Source organism: Callorhinus ursinus, unplaced genomic scaffold (genome assembly GCF_003265705.2).
Source record: "Callorhinus ursinus isolate GAN/ISIS: 27379988/994484 unplaced genomic scaffold, GSC_fseal_2.0 scaffold3, whole genome shotgun sequence".
NCBI lineage: Eukaryota > Metazoa > Chordata > Mammalia > Carnivora > Otariidae > Callorhinus > Callorhinus ursinus.
Genome location: NW_027397065.1, coordinates 27971587 through 27996044, shown reverse-complemented (window position 1 = coordinate 27996044; position 24458 = coordinate 27971587). Strand labels below are relative to the sequence as shown.

The window sequence follows — 24458 nt, the reverse complement described above, 5'->3', positions numbered from 1 at the left end:
GTTTATTTGGAAACTATGAGCCAGGGCGAAAACACCATCCATGGCAGAGACTCTCAGGTGTCATGAAATGGGAGCAAATAGACCGTAGGTCAGGGTCTTTTCCACTGGTTCTGTGTGGACTGTACAGGTAAAATTTGTGCTAGTTGCAAGATTTGAAACTGAGCAAAAGAAAATCTCAATTTTTCACATTTGTATATCTGCTCCCTGTTCCTAAATATAACCAAATAAGCAGAAGTTTAAATAGCCGAGATTATCCCTTTAGAGTTGAATATTGAAAGGCTATATTAGACAAATGGAGTTTGCAAAACTGTGGAAGTAGTATCTTCACATTCTATCTAAGGGGAGCTTTGGGTTTTTTCCCCCTTGCTAGAAATAGTCCTAGAAATAAGAAATTACTCCTGCCTGTATATTTAGTTGATACGCAGTTGCTGCTTGTACTTGGCTTTTATTTTTATGTGTTGTAGAGGATACTCAGATTCTGGGGCAGGGGAGGTGTCAGGTGAGTGGCATGAGCTCTCTGCAGAAGGTGGCAGTTTGAAATCACTCCTTTGACCCAGGCTCAGGGCCATGACTCATTTCATGCACCTTGCTTGTTTTCCTAAGCGTGTGTTTCATATCTGTGTTTTTAGGGAAATGGGAGTGTCCTTGGCATCAGTGTGACATCTGTGGGAAGGAAGCAGCCTCCTTCTGTGAGATGTGTCCCAGCTCCTTTTGTAAGCAGCATCGGGAAGGGATGCTCTTCATCTCCAAATTGGATGGGCGTTTGTCTTGTACTGAGCATGACCCCTGTGGGCCCAACCCTCTGGAACCTGGGGAGATCCGTGAGTATGTGCCTCCACCAGTACCGCTGCCTCCAGGCCCAGGCACTCACCTGGCAGAGCATTCATCAGGAGTGGCTGCTCAGGGGCCCAAAATGTTGGATAAGCTGCCTGCTGACACCAACCAGACACTGTCACTGTCCAAAAAAGCTCTGGCAGGGACTTGTCAGAGGCCACCGCTTCCTGAAAGACCTTCTGACAGAACTGACTCCAGGCCCCAGCCTGTAGATAGGGTCAGGGACCTTGCTGGGTCGGGGACCAAACCCCAATCCTTGGTATCCAGCCAGAAGCCATTGGACAGGCCACCTGCAGTGGCAGGACCAAGACCCCAACTATCTGACAAACCCTCTTCAGTGACTGGCATAAGCTCCTCACCCTCAGTCAGGTCCCAACCACTGGAAAGACCTCTGGGGACAGCTGACCCAAGGCTGGATAAATCCATAGGTGCTGCCAGCCCAAGGCCCCAGTCACTGGAGAAAACCCCAGTCCCTTCTGGCCTGAGACTTCCACCGCCAGACAGACTGCTAGTCACCAGCAGTCCCAAACCCCAGACTTCAGACAGGCCCCCAGACAAATCCCATGCTTCTTTGTCCCAGAGACTCCCACCTCCTGAAAAAGTACTATCAGCTGTGGTCCAGACCCTGGTAGCTAAAGAAAAAGCACTGAGGCCCGTGGACCAGAATACTCAATCAAAAAATAGAGCTGCTTTGGTGATGGATCTCATAGACCTAACTCCTCACCAGAAAGAACGGGCTGTTTCACCTCATGAGGTCACACCACAGGTTGATGAGAAGATGCCAGTGTTGGAGTCAAGCTCGTGGACTGCCAGCAAAGGTCTGGGGCAGATGCCGCGAGCCGTAGAGAGAGGCAGTGTGTCAGATCCTGTCCTTCAGCCACCGGGTAAAGCAGCAGTCCCTTCGGAGCACTCCTGGCAAGCAGTTAAATCACTCACCCAGGCCAGACTTCTCTCTCAGCCCCCTGCCAAGGCTTTTTTATATGAGCCAACAACTCAGGCCTCAGGAAGAGCACCTGCAGGGCTGGAGCAGACACCAGGGCTTCCCAGCCAAGCACCAGGCCTGGTGAAGCAGGTGAAGCAGATGGCCGGAGGCCAGCAACTACCTGGACTTGCTGCCAAGAGTGGGCAGTCCTTCAGGCCTCTTGGGAAGGCCCCATCCTCCCTCTGTACTGAAGAGAAGAAGTTGGCAACTGCAGAGCAGAGTCCCTGGGCCCTGGGAAAGGCTGCACCAGGGCCAGGGCTCTGGCCCATGGTGGCTGGACAGACAATATCGCCATCTTGCTGGTCCTCTGGGAGCACACAGACATTGGCACAGACTTGCTGGTCTCTTGGAAGAGGGCAAGACCCTAAACCAGAGCAAAATACACTTCCAGCTCTTAACCAGGCTCCTTCCAGTCACAAGTGTGCAGAGTCAGAACAGAAGTAATATGAGTAAATGTCACATGACCAGACCAGCTGCCCCCAGGGTTCTTGGGGAAGGGAAATCATCTTTCTTTTCCCCTCTTAAAAAACAGACCCCACCACTTTTCCACTGTTACTCTTTCCTTATATCCCAACACTCAGAACTCTTGTGACATTAGCCAGTGGGGGCATGTGGTTGTGTAAACCATGTATGGAAATCCAAGTGGGCCCCAGCCAAGGAGACAGACAGACTTGGGTCTTTTTCCTCCAACCTTTACACATGGTAACTTGAAATAAAAAGTCCACTCTGGAGTCAAGCATGGGATTCAATTCCACTGATCAGGTTGGAAGGTAGAGGGGCTCTCGAAGTTATTTCTCTAGCCCTACAGAGCCCCACTGAGGGCATCTGATGAACACTTGGGAAGAACTGATATCAGTGGTGGTTTCTTGAGCATTCATATGTGCTAGGCCAGGTGCTAGTCACTGACAGGAGATACAGAGATAAGACCTGATCCCTGTGAGCCTAACATGCCTGCCTGGGTTCTCAGGCTGTTTTCATGAACCTTTGACCAGGAAATAACAGGAAGTTGAGGGGCCCTGGGGCTCCAGACTCATTTTGTAATGTCCTTTATGGCCCCAGAAGTGGTTGTGTTGAGTAAGTGTCCCCTGGTTGGGTGTGCGTGTGATGCACGCATGCTCATGTGGAGGTCTCTGTTGGTGGGGTTGGGGGGGTGGGGGGGTTGCATCAAGGCCAAGTGGAGCCGTTGGCTGGGCAGCCGCTACTGCTTCTGTCTGGGCTGTGCAGAGTCTGAAAATCTGTCCTTGGCAGAGCAGCTGGTTGTGGGGGCTGGGCTCTACAAGGACATAGCTTTCCCGAAGTATAAGAAGGCAATTGGCAAGCTTACCTTTCTTTTCTACCAGTTTTCCACCTTTTACATCAGCCCACCCCATGCCCACCCCCCAAACACTCAGGTGCTTTCAGATTTCAGAGTCGGGCAGTGGACATAGGGAATCTCTGGCAAGCTCTGGGCTAGATCTACCACCAGCTCAGGGAGAGTGCCAGATTCTGATGGAAAATTCCTTCTCTTTTGATCCTTTGCCCTCTTACCTGAATGGAGGGAGTCCTCTCCTTCACTGGTGGATTCTACCACCCTATCCCTGAGAATTGCTGTGTTCTGTACTGAGAGCACCTGCCTGCTGACTTTGTTCAAAGGCAGGCCAGAGCCCTTCCCCTGTGACTGGCAAGATGTGGTGTTTAGAGCAATGTCCAGTCTGAGAGATGATTCCTCATAACTGCTGATTATCTGTTACTGCTGCCCTGAGCTGGGGCCCAAGGGCTGGGAAATCTGTTGGTGCTACCCTGCCCTACCATTCACCCAGCTCACCAACTGCCAACAGGAAGTGCTGTTTGGCCAGTTCCTTCCCATTCACTCACCCCTCCTTTGTCCCTAGACCAAACGTGTTTACCTCTCTGCTTTGCCAACTTAGCCAGCAGCTTTAGCCAACAGGCCATCTCCTGGCCCAGATGTCTCCTGGCCATTCTGTTTCAGTTATGGCTTTTACACCCTCAACAAGATTCTGTATTTTGTCCCAATTTCCTCCTCCTGAGTTCCTACTGAGGTTATCCACATCACTTCTAAGGAGGGAACAATAGTTATAGAAGCATTTGCGCTTTATATAAAGATTAAAAGAAGAATTTGCTTTTATTTCCCAAAGTCTGTCTCGGGTTGAGACACTTGAACTCAGGCAGAGGTACGAGGCTGGGCAGGGCTGTCCCGAGTCTAGGGGCCTATCTCTGCATCCCACTTAGACCTCGAAATCTCCTCTGTAAATTCCACCTGCCTAGTTCTCCCCTCTTCATCCTATCTCTCTTCCCACATCATGAGAGAGGAAAAGCTCTTTGTTCAAAAGGAAAAAACAAAGCATCTTATTTTCTTTTTTAAAAAATTTTAAACCATGGAAAAGATATTTTTAAAGAAATCCACCCAGAACATTAAAGTTCATTATATTAAGTATTTATCATGTGTGAGAATAATAAGTATATAACTGCAGCTAGTAGGTCCCTTTCCCTAATCTCTTAGGCTGTATGAGTAGGGTTTGCTTGGTGCCAGTCCTGTGCCCTTTTCTCTCCTGTCATCTGTAGTTGTGATCAGAAAAAGATATTCGCACTGCACTGTCAGAATCTCCTTTCACTATGTTGTGTGTTAAATTACCGTAGCTCTTTGTTTCATGAAATAAACTGTGAATTTGGGGGGGGGTGTGCAGGCTATGTAAAAAAATTTAAGTGGAGAAGTTTGATCCTGAAATAGCTTCTCTGAAGTAGGCTTTGGTAGGTAATTGACTTGACAGCCGCTCTGGATATGTCTCACAGGACAAGGAGTGAGGGAAAGGTGGGCCATGAGTGGTTTTGTTTTGGTTCTTTCCATTCTACACCATTTACTGGAAACGTCCTTCCAGACCTGCCTGGGAAAACAACTTTGGAGCTGTGCTTAGTTTGGGGGAGAGGGTGGGGGGTGGTGGCAGTTCTTTATCTAGATGGACATCCAGGCTTTTGTGAGGGTTACTGAAAGACTCTCAGGTAGAATGGAAACTAGAAATTCAGCTGTCAGGCCCACTGATAGCATCTGATACCAGATTGTTAATATCAAGAAAGCATTACCATACAATTAGAAGCAGAGTTAGAAGGACTACTGGGAAATTGAAACTCTTGCATGAGGGACAATGGGGAGACAGTTACCCTGCCAGCTCTTGGGGGCTCTCCTGGAGCCTTGTATTGAGACCTTTTCTCCAGAAGGTGTGAATTGGCAGTTAAAAGGAAAGCTTTTCTCTTAGAAACTCCTGATCTTTGTGCAGGATGGTATTTGACCAAGTGCCTGGAAATCAGGATCTCAAGAGAGAGTGCCTCTAAGCCAGTCCCCAGGAAACGTTTCCAAGGGGGAAGTTATAGCTTTCATAGGTAGCTAAAGAACCAATATCTCCTAGCCCTGTTCAGTCAGAAGAACTTGATGGAAACTGTTGAAATTTGAATTCAAAGCCTCATTTGCTTCTCCTGCTGGAGTAAACCCATTCTAATAGCAAAATAACTGTCATTGCTACAGAAGGATCCCAGTTTTTAAATGTCTGCTTCCCCCAAAAGTTACTGAGTTTGAGGTGATTTAAGTCACTGTGTTGATCCTCTTAATTGAACAACTACCAAACCTGCATCTTTAGCATTGATGGAAATAATTATTTTATCTTCACATTCTCTACCCCACACTACAGTCAGGGCACGAAGTGCATCAGCGATCCTTTCCCAGGCTCAGCAGCATCTCCTCACTGGAGCTGGACTCCCAGGTCACATCATGAGAACAGAATGGCAGGAAGGAAGTCTGGTCCTGGCAGATTCCCCTGTGGAAAGGAATCAGGAAAGCACTAAACGTGGATGGATTTTGCCCTCAGCTCCTATAAAGTGGGTTTTCTCCTAAGGCTTTTTCGGAGGATATTGTCATCCTCTTGCGGTTTTGTCAACCAGGAGGTCAGAGTGGCCCAGTCTCCTCACCTGAGATCATGGCAAGAAAGGAGCTGCCACAAGCCCCTTTCCCTGCTAAATAATGCTTGGGCTGCTTCATGTGTTAGCCATTCCAGATCACTTAGAGCTAGGCAGCTGCTGCATGGGACTTTCGTTGGCTGTGGCCAGTTAGCTCTCAGCTGAGCTTCCTAGGGCCAGTGCAGCAGGGCCAGCAGTTGCTGTAGTACAAATTGAAATAAGAATAGATCATTGCTTTGAACACAAAAAAATGTAATGATGGTGCTAATTTTCTGGTATAAATAAGCACTGCCAAGGGTTGAGGGACTGGTGACTTGAGAAACCCAGGTTCCTGTTTGGGAGGAAGAAATTTTGTGTAGAATGGTTTCTTTGAGGCTCAATTAGAGAGGGAGAAGGCAGAGCCTCAGTGAAGCCTGCACCCGACCCTGGAGTGGGTCAGCATAATCCTAGGTGGAAGAGATGCTATATCCAGACGAGGGTGGCCATTGAGTTTCTCAGGGCTGGTGTCACCTTGTCACCTGGTGTAGCCTCCGTCCACACTGCCTAGAACCCGTTGGTAGAGCGCTCCAGCTGTGGGGTTCTCCTTCTGCCCCTCTCTACCTCTTCCACTCTCATGGGAGCACCTCAATTGCTTATGAAGATTAAGGGTAATATTTCTTAAGGAAGTGGAAAGAGTTTATTTTAATTAGAAATCCACAGCCTGAGAAATGTTTCCTACCAGCATAAGCAAAATCATGTTAAACTCTTACATGGTCCCTTCTCTAGAGCTGCTTTCCCATGACTTTCAAACCATCAGGCTATTGAGGGGCTTCAGGTCTAACACCCTGGAAGTCAAGCAAAGCTTTGTGGACAGGAGATAAGCCCAAGGAGTAGGAGCAGAGATGAATGGTTGTGGTGCTTTAGACTTCCAGGGTAGGGGCAGAGAACAGGCGGTCTCCAGGTCCAAGGTGGGTGCTGCCTGTGTGTGCGTGTAGAGGCGTGTGTTGGAGATGGGTGAGTGCAGCACACAGGAGCTCATGGAAGAGCAGCTTTCTAAGTCTTGGCAAAGAAACAAGCTGACAATAGAGATCTATATATTTTTAAGAAAGGGGCGGGGGGGGGTTGTCAGCTGAGGTCCATCACTGGTCTTTTGCCCCCTCCTCCCCCCATAGATTGTCAGCTGTAAGTGAAACTCTTAGTGAAAAAGAGGGGAGCCCTGTAGGAGTCCCCATAAACATGTACTGTAATTCTTTGTATATAGAAAAAAATTACTGTAAAGTAAAGTTTAACTTTACTCTTATGGCCCTTGCCCTGTGTGTTGTTTGTTGTCCGTGGGGAGATGTAGCTTAACAGGAGGGAGGATGGGTTTGGGGTGAGAGCAGAAACTAGCCCCTGAGATAGTTCCCAGGCTGGGGACATGGTGGAGGTGAGCCCCTCCTCTAAGCATCTCCAGGAGTGGTGTGGGTTTCCTCCTAGCAGCCACCAGCTGCCAGAATGTCTTTCACTTCTTTTGGGAGTAGCTGGTGTCAGTTTCAGCCCCTATACAGGAAGCTTCCATTACCCATGAAGGAAGGGTATTTTGAGGAATTGGTTTTAAAAAAGGAAGTGGAACCAAAGCATTTTCTGTGAGTCTGACCGTTCTGGCCACGTTTTTAGTTCTTCAGAGATAGGTGCTAGGTACTGCAGAAGACCTGGCCCAGGCCTAAGGCAGGAAAAGCAGAGGCAAAGCAGCCAGGCTTCCAGTACTGGAAAGGGGCTGCCATATGCTTTTTAGCTGAACAGGAGGTACCAGCCCTATCCACCCTAACACTTGATACTTCTAAGACCCAAAAATGTACTTTGGGGGGAGTCTTGGAGTCTGTCTTTCCTTCTGACCTAGTCCTAAACTTCATGCCCTTCAGCAGAAAGCCCTCTGGGGAATAGTGTGGGAAGACAAACATTCAGTCCTAGAGTTACTTTTTGCTCAGGATCTTCGCCACCCTGAACTGGGTAGTGGTCACCTGATTTTACAGATGGGAAACTCAGGCCAAGTTTAGGTCCCTTTTCTGTTGATAGCTGGATTGGATCCCAATCTGGATCTATAAGACCTTTCTGTCTTACAAAACTTAAAATTTTTCTTCCATTAAGCCACCTTGTAGTAGGTTGCTGGGAAACTTAGGATCTGAGCCACAGACATGACTCATGAACCTAGATGTGACAGAAATAGTGGTAGAACCAGCCAGTCTGAGTAGGAGTGCTTGACCCTTTGATCTCTGGACACCATTTAAGTGCCTGCCTTGCGTGAGCTTTGCATTGCCCCAGCCCCTCACCTATCTTTGTCCCCCCCTAAAGAACAGGAAAAGGCCTTTTTGTTTCTACATTATCTCAGATGCAACCCTGGAGTGAAGTTCCTTGGCTTCCAAAAGAATAAGAGCTGAGAGGAGCCTTAACATAGAAAGTGAGGCCAGCTGGTAGCCCCAGAAAGAACTAGGTGTCTTGGCACCTAATCCACACAGCAGGGAGAGGGGCTGAGTGTGATTCACAGTGCATTGATTTTATTTACAAATCAAAAGCCACTTAAATAATCTGCAGACACAAGTGCTGTCCAGGGCAGGAGCCTGGGGTCCAAATAAGCCTTTACCCTCCTCATGCCCATCAGTCAGCCCAATGCTGCCTCCGTTCCATGGGCCAGCACAGGCAGGTGCCACCTCTGCTGCCCTGGGGACCGGGGGTAGCTCAGACGTCCGGCCACTCAAGCCCAGACAGGAGCTAGGTCTAGCCCTTCTGGGGGGATTCCTTTAATTCCCCTAGGCCAGGTGAGTGGTGGTGACTCAGTGATGACAACAGCTGTAGAAGTAGGGGTTTGCCTTCTGGCCCAGGTCCACGCCCTTGTCCTCTGTCAAAGAGAGGTGGCAGCTCAGCACCATTCTGTTTGGGAATCAGGTAACTCGTGAAGGGGGCCAGATGCTGTGGGCCTAGAGGAAGTCTCCAGAGAGGCTGGGGAAGCACACACACCTGTCATCACCTGGAAGGCAGCCACACTGACGTAGTCCTCTGCCACTTTCTGGAAGAGCTCGTCTGGCAAGAAAAAGGGCAAGTCAGTGAGGGCTCAAAGCCAGTAACCCTGGAATCACCCAGTAACCCAGCCCTCTAGGCTCTTCTCTGCCTCCTCTGGCACCCCTGCCTGTTCTGCTGTGAGGCCCCGGACAGCACTCACCCACACTCTGGCCTGTCTTGCTGGATGTTTCAAAGAGCTGAGCTTTGATATCTGTAAAGAGAAGTGACTAAAACCTCCTACCTGAGAATCGGGGTGGATACAAAGGGGAAGGCTAGCAGTTCAGGGAAAAAATGGACCCCACACCTTCAGGGAGGCCAGAAGACCTTCCCAAGGGATCTTGCCATGGCAGCTAAGGTGGTCCCTATTTTCTCTGCTCCACCCAGGCAGCCACCTCCCTCCCCCACCCCCAGGGAACTGAGCAACAGCTACTGTCTGCATAGTCCTGGACGTCATGGAAGTCCACACGGCGGCGGCGCCTGTCCTCTTCCAGCAGGTCACTCTTGGTGCCACACAGGTAGATCTGACAGCCCTGGGGCAAAAGACAAGGTCAGGGTCACTCCCATGGACCACCAGCCCCTGGTCGCCTGGTGAGGTCTGGCACTTACCTCCTCTAGGTTGCGCAGTTCCTTCACCCAGAACTTTGCCCGCTCAAAACTGCTGCTGTCCGTCAGGTCTTGACACGGGACACGCAGAAAACACAACCATGGATCAGGGGCCGTTCTCTAAGGCCAGCCTGACACCCATCCCCTCTTCTTTGAGGAACGGGCCAGAACCCCCTCTTACCATAGCAGACGATGGCAGCCTTGGCGCCCCGATAGTAGATTCGGCTCATGGCCTCGTAGCGCTCAGAGCCTGCTGTATCCTGAAGGGCAGGGGGCGGCTCAGCCCTGAGTTACCGAGCTACTCCCCAAGATTGCAAACTAAATACCACGTCTTCCAGACCCCTATTTTTAAACTGGGGTCTAGAATAGAAAAATGGCCTCTAGGAGACCCCAAGTCGGCCAGTAATAGGCAGGAGAACCTAAGCCTCCTCATGAATGGGTTTTCTCAGGACTTTTTGCCCAGGGGACTTACCCAAATACCTAAAGTCACCGTCCGGTCTCCAACGGACATCACCTTGGCCACGAAGGCGGCCCCGATGGTCTGCAATCAGGGGGAAGTGATCAGGGCCGCGGGTACGGGCCAGCTCCCTCCCACCCGTACCGGGCCCCGCGCGGCGCACTCACATTCTGATAGGGCCCCACCAGGAAGCGGTCGTGCACGTATCGTTCCACCAGGCTCGTTTTGCCCACGTACTCCTTGCCCAGCATCACCACCTTGACGTCCACGCGCTGCCCGCTCATGCTCCCGGGGCCGCCTCACCCGCGTCAGGGTCCTGAGCGGGGGCGGGAGGCAAACCCGGATCTCCGCTTGGGCAGGCAGCGCCCAAGCTTCAGTCCCCGACCCCAAAGCGCCAACCTACGACCGGAGACGCCGCGTCGGCTGGAGCTCCGGCAGCGTCCGCGTCTGCCCCGCTCCTCGGCCCCAGGCGCTGCTCCTCCTTCGAATAGCTCAGGACTCAGGGCGGCCTGGGACCGCGCGCGGCAGCACCCTCAGCGGCGCCGCATGCCGCCGCCCAGTTCGCTCGCAGGCCTCAGGCGTCGCTCCGGCACGGACTCCCCACGGAACCTAGGGGCCCCTTCAACCTGGGTCCAACCCGCAGCGCCGCGACTCCCGCGGGTGGGGGGGGGGTGGTAAAGGGCGAGGGGCGGGGCCGCGGGGTCACGTGCGCGGGCGCCGGAAGTGGTGGGTACGGCGCCCCTGCGCCGGAAGTTGCGCGCGCGGCCCGACAACTCCTCATGGCGGCGGCGGCTCCTTGGGTGCGGCGCGGTGGTGAGTGAGCTGCGAGTCTGGCGGGCGTGCGGCGAGCCCCGGTCCGGCCTCCGTGTGCCCCCACGAGCATCGCACCCCTGATGCTGCGCGGGTGTTGAGTCCGCCCCTGCCGGGACGATGGTGAAGTATTTCCTGGGCCAGAGCGTGCTCCGGAGTTCCTGGGACCAAGTGTTCGCTGCCTTCTGGCAGCGGTACCCGAATCCCTATAGGTATGTGGTCCTGGAAAGAGCAATCCTCCCCCCTCGCTGTTTGGAGATCGAAGTGTGGGGCCGGGAGAGACTCGACATCGAGTCCGAGGTAGGGCATCGTCGGAACCGTTGTGGCCTTCTTTAGGGTAAGAAGACCCTATCCGAAAAGCGGCCAGGCCAGGCCTGCAAGGTAGTGGAAGGAGGCTGGGCCTGGGCGGTGGTTTACTTGAGGCTCTAGTCCAAGGTTCTCTCATTTCGGGGTGGTGAGACAGGAAGAGGCGGCGGCACAGCAGTTGGGAGGGATCTTGGGGTTGGAAGTCCCGGCGCTGGCCTACTCCTCTGCCTGTGGTGTTCTCCACTGGTGTAATAAATCATGAGGTCCAGCCCCCGCTGGAATCCGGTCAGCAAGAGGCCGGGAGTTGGAGTCTGCCCTCGGATAGTCGCAAGGGACTCTAGTTGAGGTGTGAGCCACACTACTTACCGGTGCAAGTTTAGGGAAGGCATCGGCATTCTGGGCCGGGAGGCTCCATAGGGGAACCCCAACAGGCAGTCTTTCAGCGGCATGCCCCCGAGGGTCACCTTCATTCTGATACTTGCAGCAAACATGTCTTGACGGAAGACATAGTGCACCGGGAGGTGACCCCTGACCAGAAACTCCTGTCCCGGCGTCTCCTGACCAAGACCAACAGGATGCCCCGCTGGGCCGAGCGACTGTTTCCTGCCAATGTTGCTCACTCGGTGTACATCCTGGAGGATTCTATTGTGGACCCGCAAAACCAGACCATGACCACCTTCACTTGGAACATCAACCACGCCCGGCTGATGGTGAGACTACTCTCCCCTTGGTCCCCCAAAAGTAGCTCCAGGTACATGTGGCTAGGAAGCCATGAAGGAACTTCTGTTGTCTGAGGCAGATTTGGGTTACTGGGGAGTGCTAGATCTAGAGTGTAAACTCAGATGATTTTTTTCAGCCAGTTAGTCTTTTAACTGATTCATACTGTGGGGGAGGGGTACTTGTTTTACAGATTTGTCCCAAGCTCTAAATACAGAGCACCCTCACTGTGCCTGCCACCCATAGAGTGTGGGCCCAAAGAAGTGATGCTGAGGGAAGGAGGCAGTGATTTTTCAAACAGGAGTCTATCAAGCCATAAGCAGTTTCTTTGTGCCTCAGAGGGGAGAGGATCTGGGCCCCTTGCCCCATGATGATTAAAGGAGTTCCACTTTATCTGTCTTACATAATGGGTTTTTGCCTGAGATTTTGGGGGGAGAGGTTCATATACCTTTTGATTTCTTGCCTATAAGAGAGCTGTAAAACCCTTGGTTAAAGGAACATCCTACAGTATCTTCTCACGTGTGAATACTCTAAAAGTTTTCAGGGAGCTGTCATTCTTTTTCTCAGCTAACTTCTTCACAGTGGCTCTGGGAGCTAGGTATTACTCTCTATTGTGCAAAGAGGGAAGTGAGGTTCCGAGAGAGGAAGTGCCCTGCAAGGTCACAGAGTGAGCAGGCACCTTGATGTTCTGCCCCAGAGTTTTCCGAAGGCTTCACAGCTGACTACCCTAAGGGCATAATCTGTTTTTATAAATTACGAAGATAGTGATCCAGCTGTGAGACATGTCTTTTAAGTGTTGCTCTTGGAAGTACTGGTTCACTCGTCAGATAATGAGAGCTGTGACACTGGCCAGATTTCCATTTTCATTTCGCCTGCCAGGGAGCTTAGGCACTGCAGTAGGTGGAAGGCAGGCTAAAAGCACTGCACAGAAAACTTCCAAACAAAGTCCAGGGCCAGGTTGGAGCTGGCATACACTCTACTGATCTCAAGTCTATATGCCTTAGTTGAAAGGGTCGGAGGAGAGGTTTGAGAGAGCTGAATGGCCTTTTTTATGTTCTTGCTCTCTTCCTGAAATGAAGGTTGGGAATACAGTAAGGGAAGGAAGTGGATTTTTCACTTGATTGCCCTACCCTGTGAAAAAGAGGCAGGGGATCCAATTTATGTGGAAATGGATAAAGTGAAAGACTCCCACACGATTGTGGTTGGCCTGACTCCCTGCACAGGTGGTGGAGGAACGATGTGTTTACTGTGTGAACTCTGATAACAGCGGCTGGACCGAAATCCGCCGGGAAGCCTGGGTCTCCTCTAGCTTATTTGGTGTCTCCAGAGCTGTCCAGGTGAGCAGCATTGTGGGGGTGCTGGGGCTTTGGGACCCTAGGTATCTGGTATGGAGGCTGGGCTAGGGGTCAGTAGGAAGCTCAGAATCTTTCCCCCTTTTCTTCTTTTGCCAGGAATTTGGTCTTGCCCGGTTCAAAAGCAACGTGACCAAGACTATGAAGGGCTTTGAGTACATCTTGGCCAAGCTTCAAGGTGAGGGGCTCTGGGCACAAAAAGAGGCTGGGGTCCAGGCCTAGTGGCCCTGCCAGGTGTGGAGTCCACAGCTGTCACCACCCCACTCTAAGCCTGGGACCCCTCATCTGTACCCTGGGGCAAATGCCACCCTTTGGACGGGGCCTGGCCCAAAGAGGGGGAGTGTCGGGGAGGAGGGGTGTTGAGGTGGGTCATCTTGGTGTCTTCTGAAGCCAGCCCCTGCCATTTGCTGCAGGGGAGTCCCCTTCCAAAACCCTCGTTGAGACAGCCAAGGAAGCCAAGGAGAAGGCCAAGGAGACGGCACTGGCAGCTACAGAGAAGGCCAAGGACCTGGCCAGCAAGGCGGCCAGCAAGCAGCAGCAACAGCGGCAGCACTTCGTGTAGCCAGCCCAGGCCCCGGGGCGGTGGGACACCTGACCGCCTGGCTCTAGTCCCTCTGCCCTTCCTCCTCGTACTTTACTAGTAAAACTCAACTTCCAGCCCTTTCTACTCTGTGGGGGGGGGGGGGGGGGGGGGGGGGGGGGTGGTGGGGGCTGGGTGTCCCTTTTGGCGCGGAGCCATGGACAGGCCCAGGGAGGGGCGGTGGCTCGCTCAGGGGCACAGCGTGCAGGGGGAGGAAGCCTAGACTGTAAGCTCCGCGAGGGCAGGGGCCTTTGTTGCATTCTCTGATGTGTCTCAGGTACCTGGAACAGCATCTGGCACATAACAGGCACTCAATAAATAGTTCTTAGAGTCAGAAAGCTTTAGTTAGAATCTTGACTGCATGCTTTCCTGGCTTTGGGCCTCAAGCAAGTCTCGTACTCAGCCTCGGTGCCACCTGTGAAGCGGGGCCAGACAGCCCCCAGCTGTGAGGCGTAGAGGGACACTGCCTGGTACGGTGAACGATCCGTGTCGGTCACGGCTATGATCTCATTTCCTCTTTTCCAGTTTGTCCGTGCCTGAGAGTTCCCCATTTTCATCAGGCAAGACCACGGACAGGAAGTTAGCAAAGAGGCTTAAATTTAATGCGAATACTGTCCAGTATCTGGGGGCCTTCTCTAGGAAGGAACGTGAGGGCCCAAGAGGCTTCCTGCCCCCTGTGGGGACAGCAAAGCCAAGTGCTACAAGAAAGGCCTGGAAGGGTGGCCCGGGCGCAAGCTGCCTGCCCTGCAGGCCGCGGGGGAAGCACGGGCAAGCCCTCCCCTAGGAGGGCCGGCCGGCACCCAGCGGCGGGGTGAGGGGGGGACGGGGGGTCGGGGGAGGCCCGCACCTGTTCCCACGGAAGGGTCCTTTCAGTCCGTTGCAGGCAGCCCCTGAGGCTTGCGGCAGGCTCCGACCTCCGAGCCGAGGGCGGCGGGCGGGCGGGTGGCCGGCGCCATGCAGGTCACAGCCAGCTGCTGCAGCCGTGGGAGTAGCTGTGCTCCCGGCCCGCGCCGAAGCCCCACGGCAGCTCGGCCTCGGCCCCGGACGCCAGGCTCTCCACGTCCACGTCTGCCTCCTCTGCACAGGGAGGCCGCTGGTCAGGGGCCGCAGCCCGCTCAGCCCACGCGACCCGTTGGCTTTCGGGGCACTCACCTCGGTCCGAGTCCGAGCGCTCGGAGGAGAGGCCCGAAGAGTCCAGGCTGTGTGCCCGCGGCCCCGCCGGCCCCCGGAGCCGCTCCAGCTGCCGCCGCAGGCTCTGCCGCTTGCTGCGCAGCTTCTCCTTCAGCCGCCGCGCCTGTCGCTCCTGCGCCTCCAGCTTCTGCGGGTCCCAAGGGGGCGAGGGCCCGGGCTCAGCACAGCACTGCCAGCGACGGCCCGGGCATTGGTCACTGCCTGCTGCAGTCCGCATCTGGGCCCCAGGGGCTTGCTCCCACATCCTTGGGGAAGCCAGCCTCCCTGCCCTCCGGCTCACGTAAATGCCCAGGGAGCACGCTGTGTTGGGCTGGGGATGGCGCCACAATCTCAAAAGGCCGTCAGGGCCTAGTCAAGGGACGTGGGTCTGTCTGCCGCAAGCAGCAGGGACGGGGGAGGCCTGTGGCATGGCGGTGAGCACGCACTACGGCTCAAGGGGGCGGCCACATGCAGACGGGCCTGGTGCTGCCACGTGGCCCAACTTCTTTAAGAAAAGCTGGAAGTCAGACTTTTTAATGTCAAATGTCCTTTTATGTGCTGCCAGCTAATTTTAAATTTTTAGAAAACTACACACCAAACAAAGCCTACCAGTTTGTAACTCCTGGTCAAGACCCTCCCAGGAACCCTGGAGCTTTTAGCATTAATCCCCCTCCAGCTCTGCCAGCCTGCGGTCCAGGGACTGGAGGGCCAAGGGTTCTCCCACCAGAGCCCTCGCAGGCAGAAGCCTGCATTCAGTCAACAAGAAAGGGAGAACTGAGCAAGGGGACATTTGTACTGGGTGTAGAAGGATGAGTAAGAGCTGCCTACACAAAGATGGGGCAAGCAGCAGCATCCAAGCAGAGGGAAACTGGGAAGATCATGGAGAATTCAGCTTTTCTGGTAGGGCATGGGCATGAGAAGATAGACCAAAATCAGACCAGTGGCAAGGCCTGGGCTGAGAAGGGCCTACAGTTTTACAGGAAGGAAGGAACTGAGACTGTCTTGTCAGGAGCCATGGAAGGTTTCCAGCAGGAAACAGACCTGGACAGATCTATGTGCCCCAAATTATATTCCAGGGCAAGTTGGACGAGAGCTCACAGGAGGCCAGGGAGTCCAGGAGAGGGGTGGTGATAGGCTTAGGAAGGAGCAATCCCCAGGTCCTGCCCATGGGCCAGCCAGCACCCAAGGGGCACACATCATCCCTCCAAGAACCAGGCCAGGCAAGCTCCATGTGAGAAACGGGCCTGCTACCAGGCCAGGGTGTTCTTCAGCACGATGAGGGGTTGCAGGCACCATGGGGCAGAGCTCACAGTCCCTGCACTGTGATTTATTTGCTGCATAGCACATGGACTGTCTACCACAACGCCCGGTGCCTAGAAGAGGTGCTCAATAAACACTTGTCAAAGGAAACAGCAAGTCAGGGGACTTGGGCCTGGGTTATGACTCTCTCATTAGCTGTGCTGCTCAGTCCTTGGCCTGGCTGTGCCCCCATTTCTTCCTCTGCAAAAAGGGCCAGGAGGGCAGGAAAAGGCCTCTATTGTTTCTGAGGCCACTTCTAGGGCTGCTGCCCCCCTCCCCCCAATCTGAGTCAGCTACCTCACTCCTGTCCACCAGGAGGCACTGAGCTTAGCCCAGGTAGCAGAAGGGTGCTGGGAGGAGGGGTGACTGGCTTCCTTCTCCTGGCCTCTGGAACTGCCTCCCCAAATGGCATCAGAATAGATAGCTCAGAACAGGAGGCCTTGGGGGGATGGGAGAGTGGAAACCTCTGCAGTCCTAGGGACCCCAACACATGACACATCAGAATGTTTTCAACAGCCATGCCCTTCTGTACAGAGGGGGAAACCAAGTCCAGAAAGGCTGACTTGCCAGTTAGGACTGAATTGATAATAGCTATAATAACCATGAATGTTTACTGGGCAAACTCACTCAAGCCTCAGAACAGTCCTCTTGAGTTGTCTTCTGCTTTTCTTCCTACTTAGCACAAATGGAAGCTAAAAGCATAGAGAACTCCTGGGCGGTGACCTCGGGCCTCTCCCCGCAGTTCCACTCAGCCCCTCTACTATACCTCTCACAGGTTTGGGCAGGCTGGCCGCAGGGCGCAGTGGTAGCTCCTTACCTGGATGTGCATCCTGGCCCAGCGCAGAAGGCTCAATGTGGTGTAGCGGGCGCAGTCAGCCCCCAGGGGCATCTGCTGTTTTAGCTGCTCTAGGCACCGCTTCAGCTGGGCCCTCCTGCGGGGGAAGGAGTCTGGAGGGCAGTGCCAGCCCAGCCTTGCTGGCCGGAGGGACGGCAAGGGAGGGAAGGCCAGAGGGAGATGGTTCCTGGGGCCCAGTGCTGTCAGGGCAAAGCTGGGACTCACCTGCGTTTCTCCAGCTCGTTGTGCACAGACCTGCCAATGCCAGGGAGGATGAGGGGGCGTCAGCTACTACCCACACCCTCAGTCCCAGGGGCTTAAAATCCACTATAGATGTGGGCCCCAAACTAGCCTAATGCGGGAACCTTGTGCCAGCCTTGAGCACTGGAGTCCGCAGGAAGAGGCAGAGAAACTGGGCCAAATGCTGAGAGGCCTGCCCAGGTGGTTGTGGGGTCCAAACGAGGCCCCCTACCAGCAGTCAGGAAGGGCTTCCTGGACAGAGGTCACAGTTGAGCTGGGCCAGAAACATGCTACCCAAAGTGGGGTAGTGGAGGGGGAGGCATTAAAAGTGGAGGGATTAGCATGTGCAAAGGGTTGAGAAAAAGAGAAAAGTCTGTGAGGGAAATCGAGTCGAGACGCGGACTGCAGGAGTGTGAATGGAAGGAGGACCCTAAAGTCTCGTTTATAGTTTCTGACACATCAGGGGTGCTCAAGAAACAGTCCCTGAATGAACAGAGGGGAGTGAGGAGATGGCAGGAGAGGTCTGAATTGCCTCCAGAGTAGGGGATCTGGCCCAGAAGATACAAGCAACAAGGAGGAAGTGGGCAAAGGTGAGGCCCCATGAGGGATGGCACCCATCCCGCCCCCACCATCCTCAGCCCTCCTCACCGCCCACTGTCCAGCGCGCCAGAAGCTTGGGGGGATCGCTTCCTCCTCCTGTAGACTGGGCCTGGACTGCGGTGCGGGCACAGGGACGCGTAGCCATGCTCGGCTTCTGCCAGAGAGAGCCCCAGCCCACTTCAGGCTGGGGCTGGTCCCAGCAGGCGCCCCTGGCAAGGCACAGTCAGGGAAGGGCTTTTGGCGCCAGGGCCATTTCCCCAACCCCTCCCAGTCCGACAGCCCAGGGATCCCTCCCCCGCACACACAAGTTGAGGGCGGGGTGCCCCGGGGCTACTGCCTAAAGCCATGCATGCATCCTTCTTGTTGGGAGCCAAGTCCAGCCTAGGCCTGTGTCAGCGAGGTTGCCGTCTGGAGTCTGGCCAAGAGTTCTTCCTCACCTCTCTCACGGCGCTCTAGGAACTCCGCCGCCTGCAGCAGGACCTGGATATTGCTGGCCACGGGTTCCATGTCGGCGACAGCTGGCAGCCAGCGGGCCTAGGGTGCTGGCCCGAAGAGCGGCTGCACCACTTTTGTTACAATGTAACTGACACGGTGCAACAAACACAGGGGCCCGGCCCCGCCCCTGGGACACCCCGCCCCCGGGACGGCCCAGCCCTTGGCCCCGCCCCCTCGAAAAGGGGCCAGGGAACAGCAGACCACCTCCACGAGCCTGCCCCCACTCAGACTCCCGGAGCTGCTACGGGCGCCGATTCCAGGCCCAGCCTTTGAGTGAATTCCCGGGCTGAAGGGGGCCACGTCTCGCCCATTTCACTCAACGACCCCGGGCCGACTGCTTAGTATATCAGGGCCCCAGTTTCCAGCCCCAAGCTGATAGCGAAGGCTCTGCACCTAAAATGGTACTCTGGGGGCCCTGGGTGTCCGGGAGGCCCCAGCTCGGTCGCTGCACGTGGGCGCCGCAGAGGCGGGGCCGGCGGGCACCCTCGCCTATTCGCCCGCTGCCTCCTGCGGCTCGCTGCCGTCACCTTCGGGGCGGGGCCGGGGAGCTTCTGAAGCACTATTGGCGGTGTGCAGCCCCGCCCTCTCCCTCCGCTGGTCAACATGTTCAGGCGGGAAAAGGAGCAGGTTTCAAATTTGAAAACCCGGGCAATAGGGGCGGGGCGGGGCGGCGTTGGGCGGGGAACAGAGCTGCAGTGCGCAGGCGCCGGGGGAGGGGGCGCAGATCCAGCTCCTATGCTTGAGGGTCCGTGCTCTCGCTCTCCTGCCATCTGCACCCCTACGCCCCCGCTGGGCCGCAGCTTCCTGTTGTGGCGAAGGGGAATAGTCTCCTGGCTCCTCCTCCTCCTCGTCTGCAGGGAAGCTACTGTTGCTACGAAACTGTCAGTAGGGTACCGATTTCCCAAGCCAAGCCATACTCCGGAAGCAGGCGAACTAGCTTGCTAGTTCTGGAGGCCACGGAGCTGGGTTCCTCTCCTGTGCCCGCTTCTTCTCAACTGTGTGACTCGGGAAGTGACCTCCCTCCTCTATGTTCAGGAAGCCCTGTGACGACAGCACTGTCGCAGGATCAGAGCCCTTGCCCACCTGTGCCCAGTACGTTGCAGCTCCTGACTTCTGAGGCCAGTGCAACCAGAGGCAGGTTTCTTCCTCCCACAGAACCCCTGGCTGCCTGAGTCCAGGAGCACTTCTTTAACATGACTTTTTAGCCTCCCAAAGGAGTATATGCAGTGCCTTCTAAGGGCAGCACCAGTAGATATAGCCACACCTGCGGGAACAGTGAGTCTAAGGGTGGAGACAGGAAGATGAAAGCAGCTGTTACAGGGTGGAGCATTACAGCCAGGCTGGGGCTGAGTGTGAAGTGGCTAAGAGGGACTAGATTCTGTATGAAGAAACAGTCCTGGGAAACACATGATATATGGCAGTCAGAGAAACCCAAAGGTCTTTTTCCCCTGAGGACTAAGAGTCACTCCCAGAGGAACCACTGACATGCTCCACCAACTGCTGCCTGGAACTGTCCACCCATTCACCCATCCATTCGCTCACAAGGTATTAGCAGAGTAGGTCCTGGACCACAGGCTCTGTGCCTAGGACTGAAAAATACAAAATGGGAACAACCAGATAGGGTTCCTGCCTTCGCAGAGCTCACCGGGGGGGGGGGGGGGGGGGGGGGGGGGGGAAAAAAAGGCCGACGAGTGACAAAATAATCGCACAACAGTCACAGTTTTGCCAGGTCCTCATAGGAAAAGACACAACATGAAGGCAAGTCCTAAGGAGCATCTGTCCGAATCAGGGAGGTGTGGGAAGGTTTTGCTGGGGAAGTGGATGGACAGGTATCTCTGTATAGGAGGTCTGTAGGAGAACTGCAGACTGAACAACAGGCGCCAAGGCCTGAGGCTGAAAAGAATGGAGGCGGACCAAAAGGAGGCCAACGTGGCTGGCAACACAGAGAGCAAAAAGCACAGTGCAGGCTGATGCTAGAGAGGCGGACGAGGCCCACAACAGGCTGATTGGTCCTCCAAACCTCCACCCACAATCAGTTACGTTTGAAGAAAGGACGGCACAAAGCTTGTGAATGAATTCCCAAGTGTATTTCACCAAAGTCAGCACCCACACAGTGCAGGCGCAAACCTACTCTTCAGACACCTGCGACCCAGGGCGCCCGGCAGAGAGGGATTCTGAAGGAGGAGAGCTCCCAGCAGCAGAAGGGAGCAAGGTACACTTGAAGAGCTACAGACGATCTGACTGGAAGTTGTGGAAGTGAGAGTGCAGCTGTAAGAGCACCAGAGGGGCCACACCGAGAAGTGGACTTCATCGTGGGAGCTGCTGCGGGCAGGCCTGGGGCTGGGACTAGCATGGAGAAGGGTCACCTGGGCCTCAAGGCCTTCTGTGGAATGGTCAGGGCCACCAGCCAGTGGGACAGGAAGCACCACCTCCCAGGAAGCAGGCAGGTGGGGAGGATGGACAAAGATGTGTCTTTTTCCTCTATCTACTTGTAAGTTTTCTCTTTATCTTTGGTTTTCAGCTGTTGCCTTGCTTTGTGTTTGCCTTGTTTAGAATGTTGTGAGTTTCTGTAAAGTTTTTCAGTCTTTATTTCTTCAAATATTTTTCCTGCCCTATTTTCTTCCTCTTCTTACTCTGATCCCAATTTCAAGTATCCTTCCCAGTCTGAGAATACATCAATGGTAGGCGATGTTGTTCATGTTTTCAGGTGGTGGTTTTTTGTTTTTTAATCTCTCTGCTTCAGTGTGGGTAAGTTCTATTTACTTGTCTTCAAGTTCGCTTATTCTTTCTTCTGTGAAGTCCAACTTGGTGTTTAGCCCATCCATTGTGGTTTTTATTTTAGCCACTGTGTTTTTCAGATCTAGAATTTCCATTTGGTCTTTTTAAAAAAGTTTTCTATCCATATCCCAGACTATCTCATGGCCTCATGTATTAATTTCCTAGGTTCATAACAAAGTACTATAAAATGAATGGCTTAAAAAAACAGAAACGTAGTCCACAACAATGCTGGAGGCCAGAAGTCCAAACTCGAGGCTGAGCAGGGTTAGTCCATCCAGCGGTTTTGTGGGACAGTCCATTCCAGGCCTCTCTCCTCTTGCTGGTGGCTGCCAGTAACCCTTGCCAGTCCTCAGCTTGTACATGTATCACTTCAATCTCTGCCTCTGGCTTCACAAGGCGTTCTCCCCTGTGTCTCTCTGGGTCCAAATTTCCCTTTCTTATAAGGATACCAGTCAATGGATTAGGGCCCAATATTGGGACCTCATGTTAACTTACCTAATTACATCCGTGAAAGACTATTTCCAAATTAGGTCACATTCAGAAGTTCTGGATAAATACTCTTCAACTCATTATACCCTTCTCTCTCCCAGTTATTATTCTTTTCCCATTAATTATTTTATATATTTATAATAGTTTATGTCCTTATCTGCTAATTCCAGTAACTTGGGTTTTTTTGGGGTTTTTTTGGTGGAACGTCTATTGTTTTAAAAATATTTATTTATTGGGGTGCCTGGGTGGCTCAGTTGGTTAAGCGTCTGCCTTTGGCTCAGGTCATAATCCCAGGGTCCTGGGATCAAGCCCCGCATCGGACTCCCTCCTCGGCAGGAAGCCTGCTTTTCCCCCTCCCACTCCCCCTGCTTGTGTTCCCTCTCTTGCTGTGTCTCTCTCTGTCAAATAAATAAAAATCTTTAAAGAGATTTATTTGACAGACAGCATGTGCACATGAGCAGGGGGAAGGGCAGAGGGAGAGAATCGCAAGCAGACTCCCTGCTGAGTGTGGAGCCTGGCACGGGGCTCCGTTCTACAACCCATGAGATCATGACCTGAGCTGAAACCAAGAGCTGGATGCTTAAGTGAGCCCCCCGGGTGCCCTTAGGACTTCTACTGACTGTGTTTTCTCTTGATTGTAAGACATGAAAGAAAGAAAACGTGCTTTATAATTTTTTATTCTAGAACATAAAAGGGAGTAAAAAGTGTGTGTGTGCATGTGTGTGTATTTGTTTCATTTATTTTCCTGAGAGACTAAGCAAGTCCTTACCTATCTGGCAGCTAGAACAAAGGGCTTATGATTTGGATTCCTCTTGAGTACAGTTTCGTGAGGAATTCAGCCAAATGTACAGTAAGAGTGAACACAGTCACTTCTTAAACCAACTGCAAGTTCAGGGGATTCCTAAAACAATGGCTGGGGATGATTTGCTAGGACTCACAGAACCCACTCAAAGCTAAAATACATACTGCATACACTGTATTATACAGCTTCTTACAGGGAAGGGATACAGATTAAGACTGGCCAAGGAAAGCAGCTCATGAGTCTGGAGGACTAGGAGATGTGGACTGCCACTATTCTCTCTCCCCGTGCATTTAGGACATGTTACTTTCCCGGTATCGATGTGTGGCAATTACACAGAGCACCAAGTACTAGGGAGGCCATTCCAAGACTCAGTACTCAGTTTTCAGAGCTTCGTTACATGGGCACGATTGAGTGCCCATGTGGTTGATCTTAAGTCTCCACTGGACTGAGTCATGTGACCTAAAGCCCACCTTAAATCACACTGTCATTCACTGGCTAACCCAAGGCCTCTGGGCAAACAAAGATCATCTTCCAAGAGCTGAGGGTAGAAGACAGAGGCCTCTTTTGTGAAGGTAAATGCCACCACTACCTTTGGTCAAGACTCTTACCACAAAATAATCATATTCCCTAACATTTGGAGGGGCTAGGGTGGAAGTAGGGATAGATTTAAAGAAACAACTAATGTAAAGCCTATAAAGTGAGTACATACACTTTCTTATTTTTGTCCTAATTATTTATTTCCCCCTTTGTACTTTATGATAAGCTGGTGCAGAGCCATTCAGCTTAGAAATTAGCTGACACTGATACTGGTTTACCAGTAGTTGGTTAAGTTGGTTGGTTAAGCATCCGACTCTTGATTTCATCTCAGATCATAATCTCAGGGTCGTGGGATCAAGCCCCACGTCAGACTCCATGTTCAGCGGGGAGTCTGCTAGAGATTGTCTCTCTGCCTCTCCCTCTGCCTGGCTCCCCGTCTCGCCTCACACACTCTATCTCAAATTAGTTAATTAATTTAAAAAAGAAATTAGCTGACAGTGAGGTGAGGTAAATCCAGTGCTTTCTCAGGATAGTCATTTTCCATCTGTGTTACTTCCTGAGGAGGCTTAAAAAATATATATTTTATTTATTTATGGGAGAGAGAGAAACAGAGCAAGCCGGGGAAGGAGCAGAGGGAGAGGGACAAGCAGACTCCCCACCTAGTGTGGAGCCTGACGCAGGGCTTGATCTCAGGACCCTGAGGTCATGACCTGAGCCGAAACCAAGAGTCCAATGCTTAACCAACTGCGCCATCCAGGTGCTCCCTGAGGGGGCTCTGATTCAACCCCCCAGTACATTTGACTATGAATACCAGTACTGTAGCAAGGCTAGTGTTACACCGTATCGCAGTGCGCCAGGAGATGTGTTCTGCAAAGCTCGGGCACATTACTAGAGTCCCACTCAGTCATTAACAACTGTCCAGGCCATCATCACACTGTGTGACTGAAATGTCCCCCAGAGTGATGCCATTCAGGTTTGCAGACTCCCAATTTTTTTTAGGTTCCAAAAGCAAGAGGAGTCTCTGCCCTCTCAGGCACCTGGTGTCACTGAACGAGAGGAGACAACATCTGGCTTGGAGCCCCTCTCCAGGCACCAGTGCCATACTGCCGTGCTCTCACCACATAAGCCACTCATTCATTCCTCGACCCTCAGCTACCATTCCTCCTCTTCTCCACCTAGACCCTAACTTTTCTACTTTTGGAAGGGGTGTTAGGTTTGGCCACTGTATTGATCCAGGTTGCCAACAGAAATACTGGTCCAGCACATGCCCCCCTCAGGCCTCTTCCATTGGGACGGGGCAGGGATGGCAGGAGGATTACTGAGTGCAGAACTAAGGTGAGCTGTCCAGACCATTTTGCAATACAGCTGCATTCAGTGGCAGCCCCAATTCTGCCAGATGGGGTGAAGGCACAACCTACCCCAGCAGATCCTTAGGAATTCTGACATAAAGGTTTAAAGGTATAGTTTTTTACTTAGAAGCTTCTGGCACCTGTGGTTGCAGCCCTGGTCCTGGGACCACTGCCTCAGGTAGGACAAAGGAAGTTGAGGTGATGTGGGGAAAGAAGAGAAAAGAATAGTGATACCAACCAGCATCCTTCCCATCACTTCTTCT

At 53.0% G+C, this 24458-nt stretch overlaps 4 protein-coding genes across 13 annotated transcripts in view; 2 read left to right on the top strand and 2 right to left on the bottom strand.

Annotated features, from left to right (window-relative positions):
• The window catches only part of NSD1 (nuclear receptor binding SET domain protein 1), a 148071-nt gene extending 141031 nt beyond the window's left edge, over nucleotides 1–7040 (top strand). For all 5 annotated transcript variants that reach the window (XM_025866964.2, XM_073889549.1, XM_025866963.2 and 2 more), the window contains one exon: nucleotides 630–7040. In XM_025866964.2, the coding sequence (XP_025722749.1) occupies nucleotides 630–2260 (1631 nt within the window). In that variant the 3' untranslated portion in view covers nucleotides 2261–7040. The remainder of the gene's footprint in view (nucleotides 1–629) is intronic.
• Nucleotides 5441–10480, bottom strand: RAB24 (RAB24, member RAS oncogene family). Of its 4 annotated transcripts, XR_003207025.2 has the most exons (9): nucleotides 10004–10145; nucleotides 9852–9920; nucleotides 9561–9639; nucleotides 9383–9450; nucleotides 9207–9306; nucleotides 8937–8987; nucleotides 8735–8797; nucleotides 5774–5961; nucleotides 5441–5622 (listed from the first exon to the last, which is right to left on the bottom strand). XR_003207025.2 is itself a non-coding variant. In XM_025866973.2 (8 exons), the coding sequence occupies exons 1-8, from the start codon at nucleotides 10118–10120 to the stop codon at nucleotides 5570–5572; spliced, it is 600 nt and encodes a 199-aa protein (XP_025722758.1). In that variant the 5' UTR covers nucleotides 10121–10145; the 3' UTR covers nucleotides 5441–5569. The 4 variants fall into 4 exon arrangements, 3 of the variants coding, with proteins under 3 accessions (XP_025722758.1, XP_025722759.1, XP_025722757.1); XM_025866973.2 differs by lacking the exon at nucleotides 5774–5961; XM_025866974.2 differs by lacking the exons at nucleotides 5441–5622; nucleotides 5774–5961 and adding an exon at nucleotides 8253–8647 and having other exon boundaries at nucleotides 10004–10480.
• Nucleotides 10481–10610: 130 nt separating this feature from the next.
• PRELID1 (PRELI domain containing 1) lies at nucleotides 10611–13939 on the top strand. Of its 2 annotated transcripts, none has more exons than XM_025866967.2 (5): nucleotides 10611–10858; nucleotides 11437–11662; nucleotides 12893–13006; nucleotides 13121–13199; nucleotides 13435–13939. In XM_025866967.2, exons 1-5 carry the CDS (start codon nucleotides 10767–10769, stop codon nucleotides 13581–13583), a joined length of 660 nt encoding a protein of 219 aa, XP_025722752.1. In that variant the 5' UTR covers nucleotides 10611–10766; the 3' UTR covers nucleotides 13584–13939. The 2 variants fall into 2 exon arrangements, with proteins under 2 accessions (XP_025722752.1, XP_025722753.1); XM_025866968.2 differs by having other exon boundaries at nucleotides 10814–10946.
• A 242-nt stretch (nucleotides 13940–14181) lies between these two features.
• On the bottom strand, nucleotides 14182–18713 carry MXD3 (MAX dimerization protein 3). 2 transcript variants are annotated; one of them, XM_025866969.2, is made up of 6 exons: nucleotides 18183–18713; nucleotides 17794–17899; nucleotides 17131–17160; nucleotides 16888–17002; nucleotides 14754–14961; nucleotides 14182–14678 (listed from the first exon to the last, which is right to left on the bottom strand). In XM_025866969.2, the coding sequence occupies exons 1-6, from the start codon at nucleotides 18250–18252 to the stop codon at nucleotides 14563–14565; spliced, it is 645 nt and encodes a 214-aa protein (XP_025722754.1). In that variant the 5' UTR covers nucleotides 18253–18713; the 3' UTR covers nucleotides 14182–14562. The 2 variants fall into 2 exon arrangements, with proteins under 2 accessions (XP_025722754.1, XP_025722756.1); XM_025866971.2 differs by having other exon boundaries at nucleotides 14754–14919; nucleotides 18183–18699.
• Nucleotides 18714–24458: the final 5745 nt, after the last annotated feature.

Coding starts and splice junctions, on each gene's coding strand:
- RAB24 (XM_025866972.2), bottom strand. CDS start 10,120: ATGAGCGGGCAGCGCGTGGACGTCAAGGTGGTGATGCTGGGCAAGGAG. Junction 9,921..10,003: donor TGGTGGGGCCCTATCAGAAT/GTGAGTGCGCCG, acceptor CCCTGATTGCAG/ACCATCGGGGCCGCCTTCGT. Junction 8,798..8,936: donor CAAGACAGGCCAGAGTGTGG/GTGAGTGCTGTC, acceptor TTTTCTTGCCAG/ACGAGCTCTTCCAGAAAGTG.
- PRELID1 (XM_025866967.2), top strand. CDS start 10,767: ATGGTGAAGTATTTCCTGGGCCAGAGCGTGCTCCGGAGTTCCTGGGAC. Junction 10,859..11,436: donor CGGTACCCGAATCCCTATAG/GTATGTGGTCCT, acceptor TGATACTTGCAG/CAAACATGTCTTGACGGAAG. Junction 13,007..13,120: donor GTGTCTCCAGAGCTGTCCAG/GTGAGCAGCATT, acceptor TTCTTTTGCCAG/GAATTTGGTCTTGCCCGGTT.
- MXD3 (XM_025866969.2), bottom strand. CDS start 18,252: ATGGAACCCGTGGCCAGCAATATCCAGGTCCTGCTGCAGGCGGCGGAG. Junction 17,161..17,793: donor GGCGCGCTGGACAGTGGGCG/GTGAGGAGGGCT, acceptor TGGCATTGGCAG/GTCTGTGCACAACGAGCTGG. Junction 14,679..14,753: donor GCGCTCGGACTCGGACCGAG/GTGAGTGCCCCG, acceptor CTCCCTGTGCAG/AGGAGGCAGACGTGGACGTG.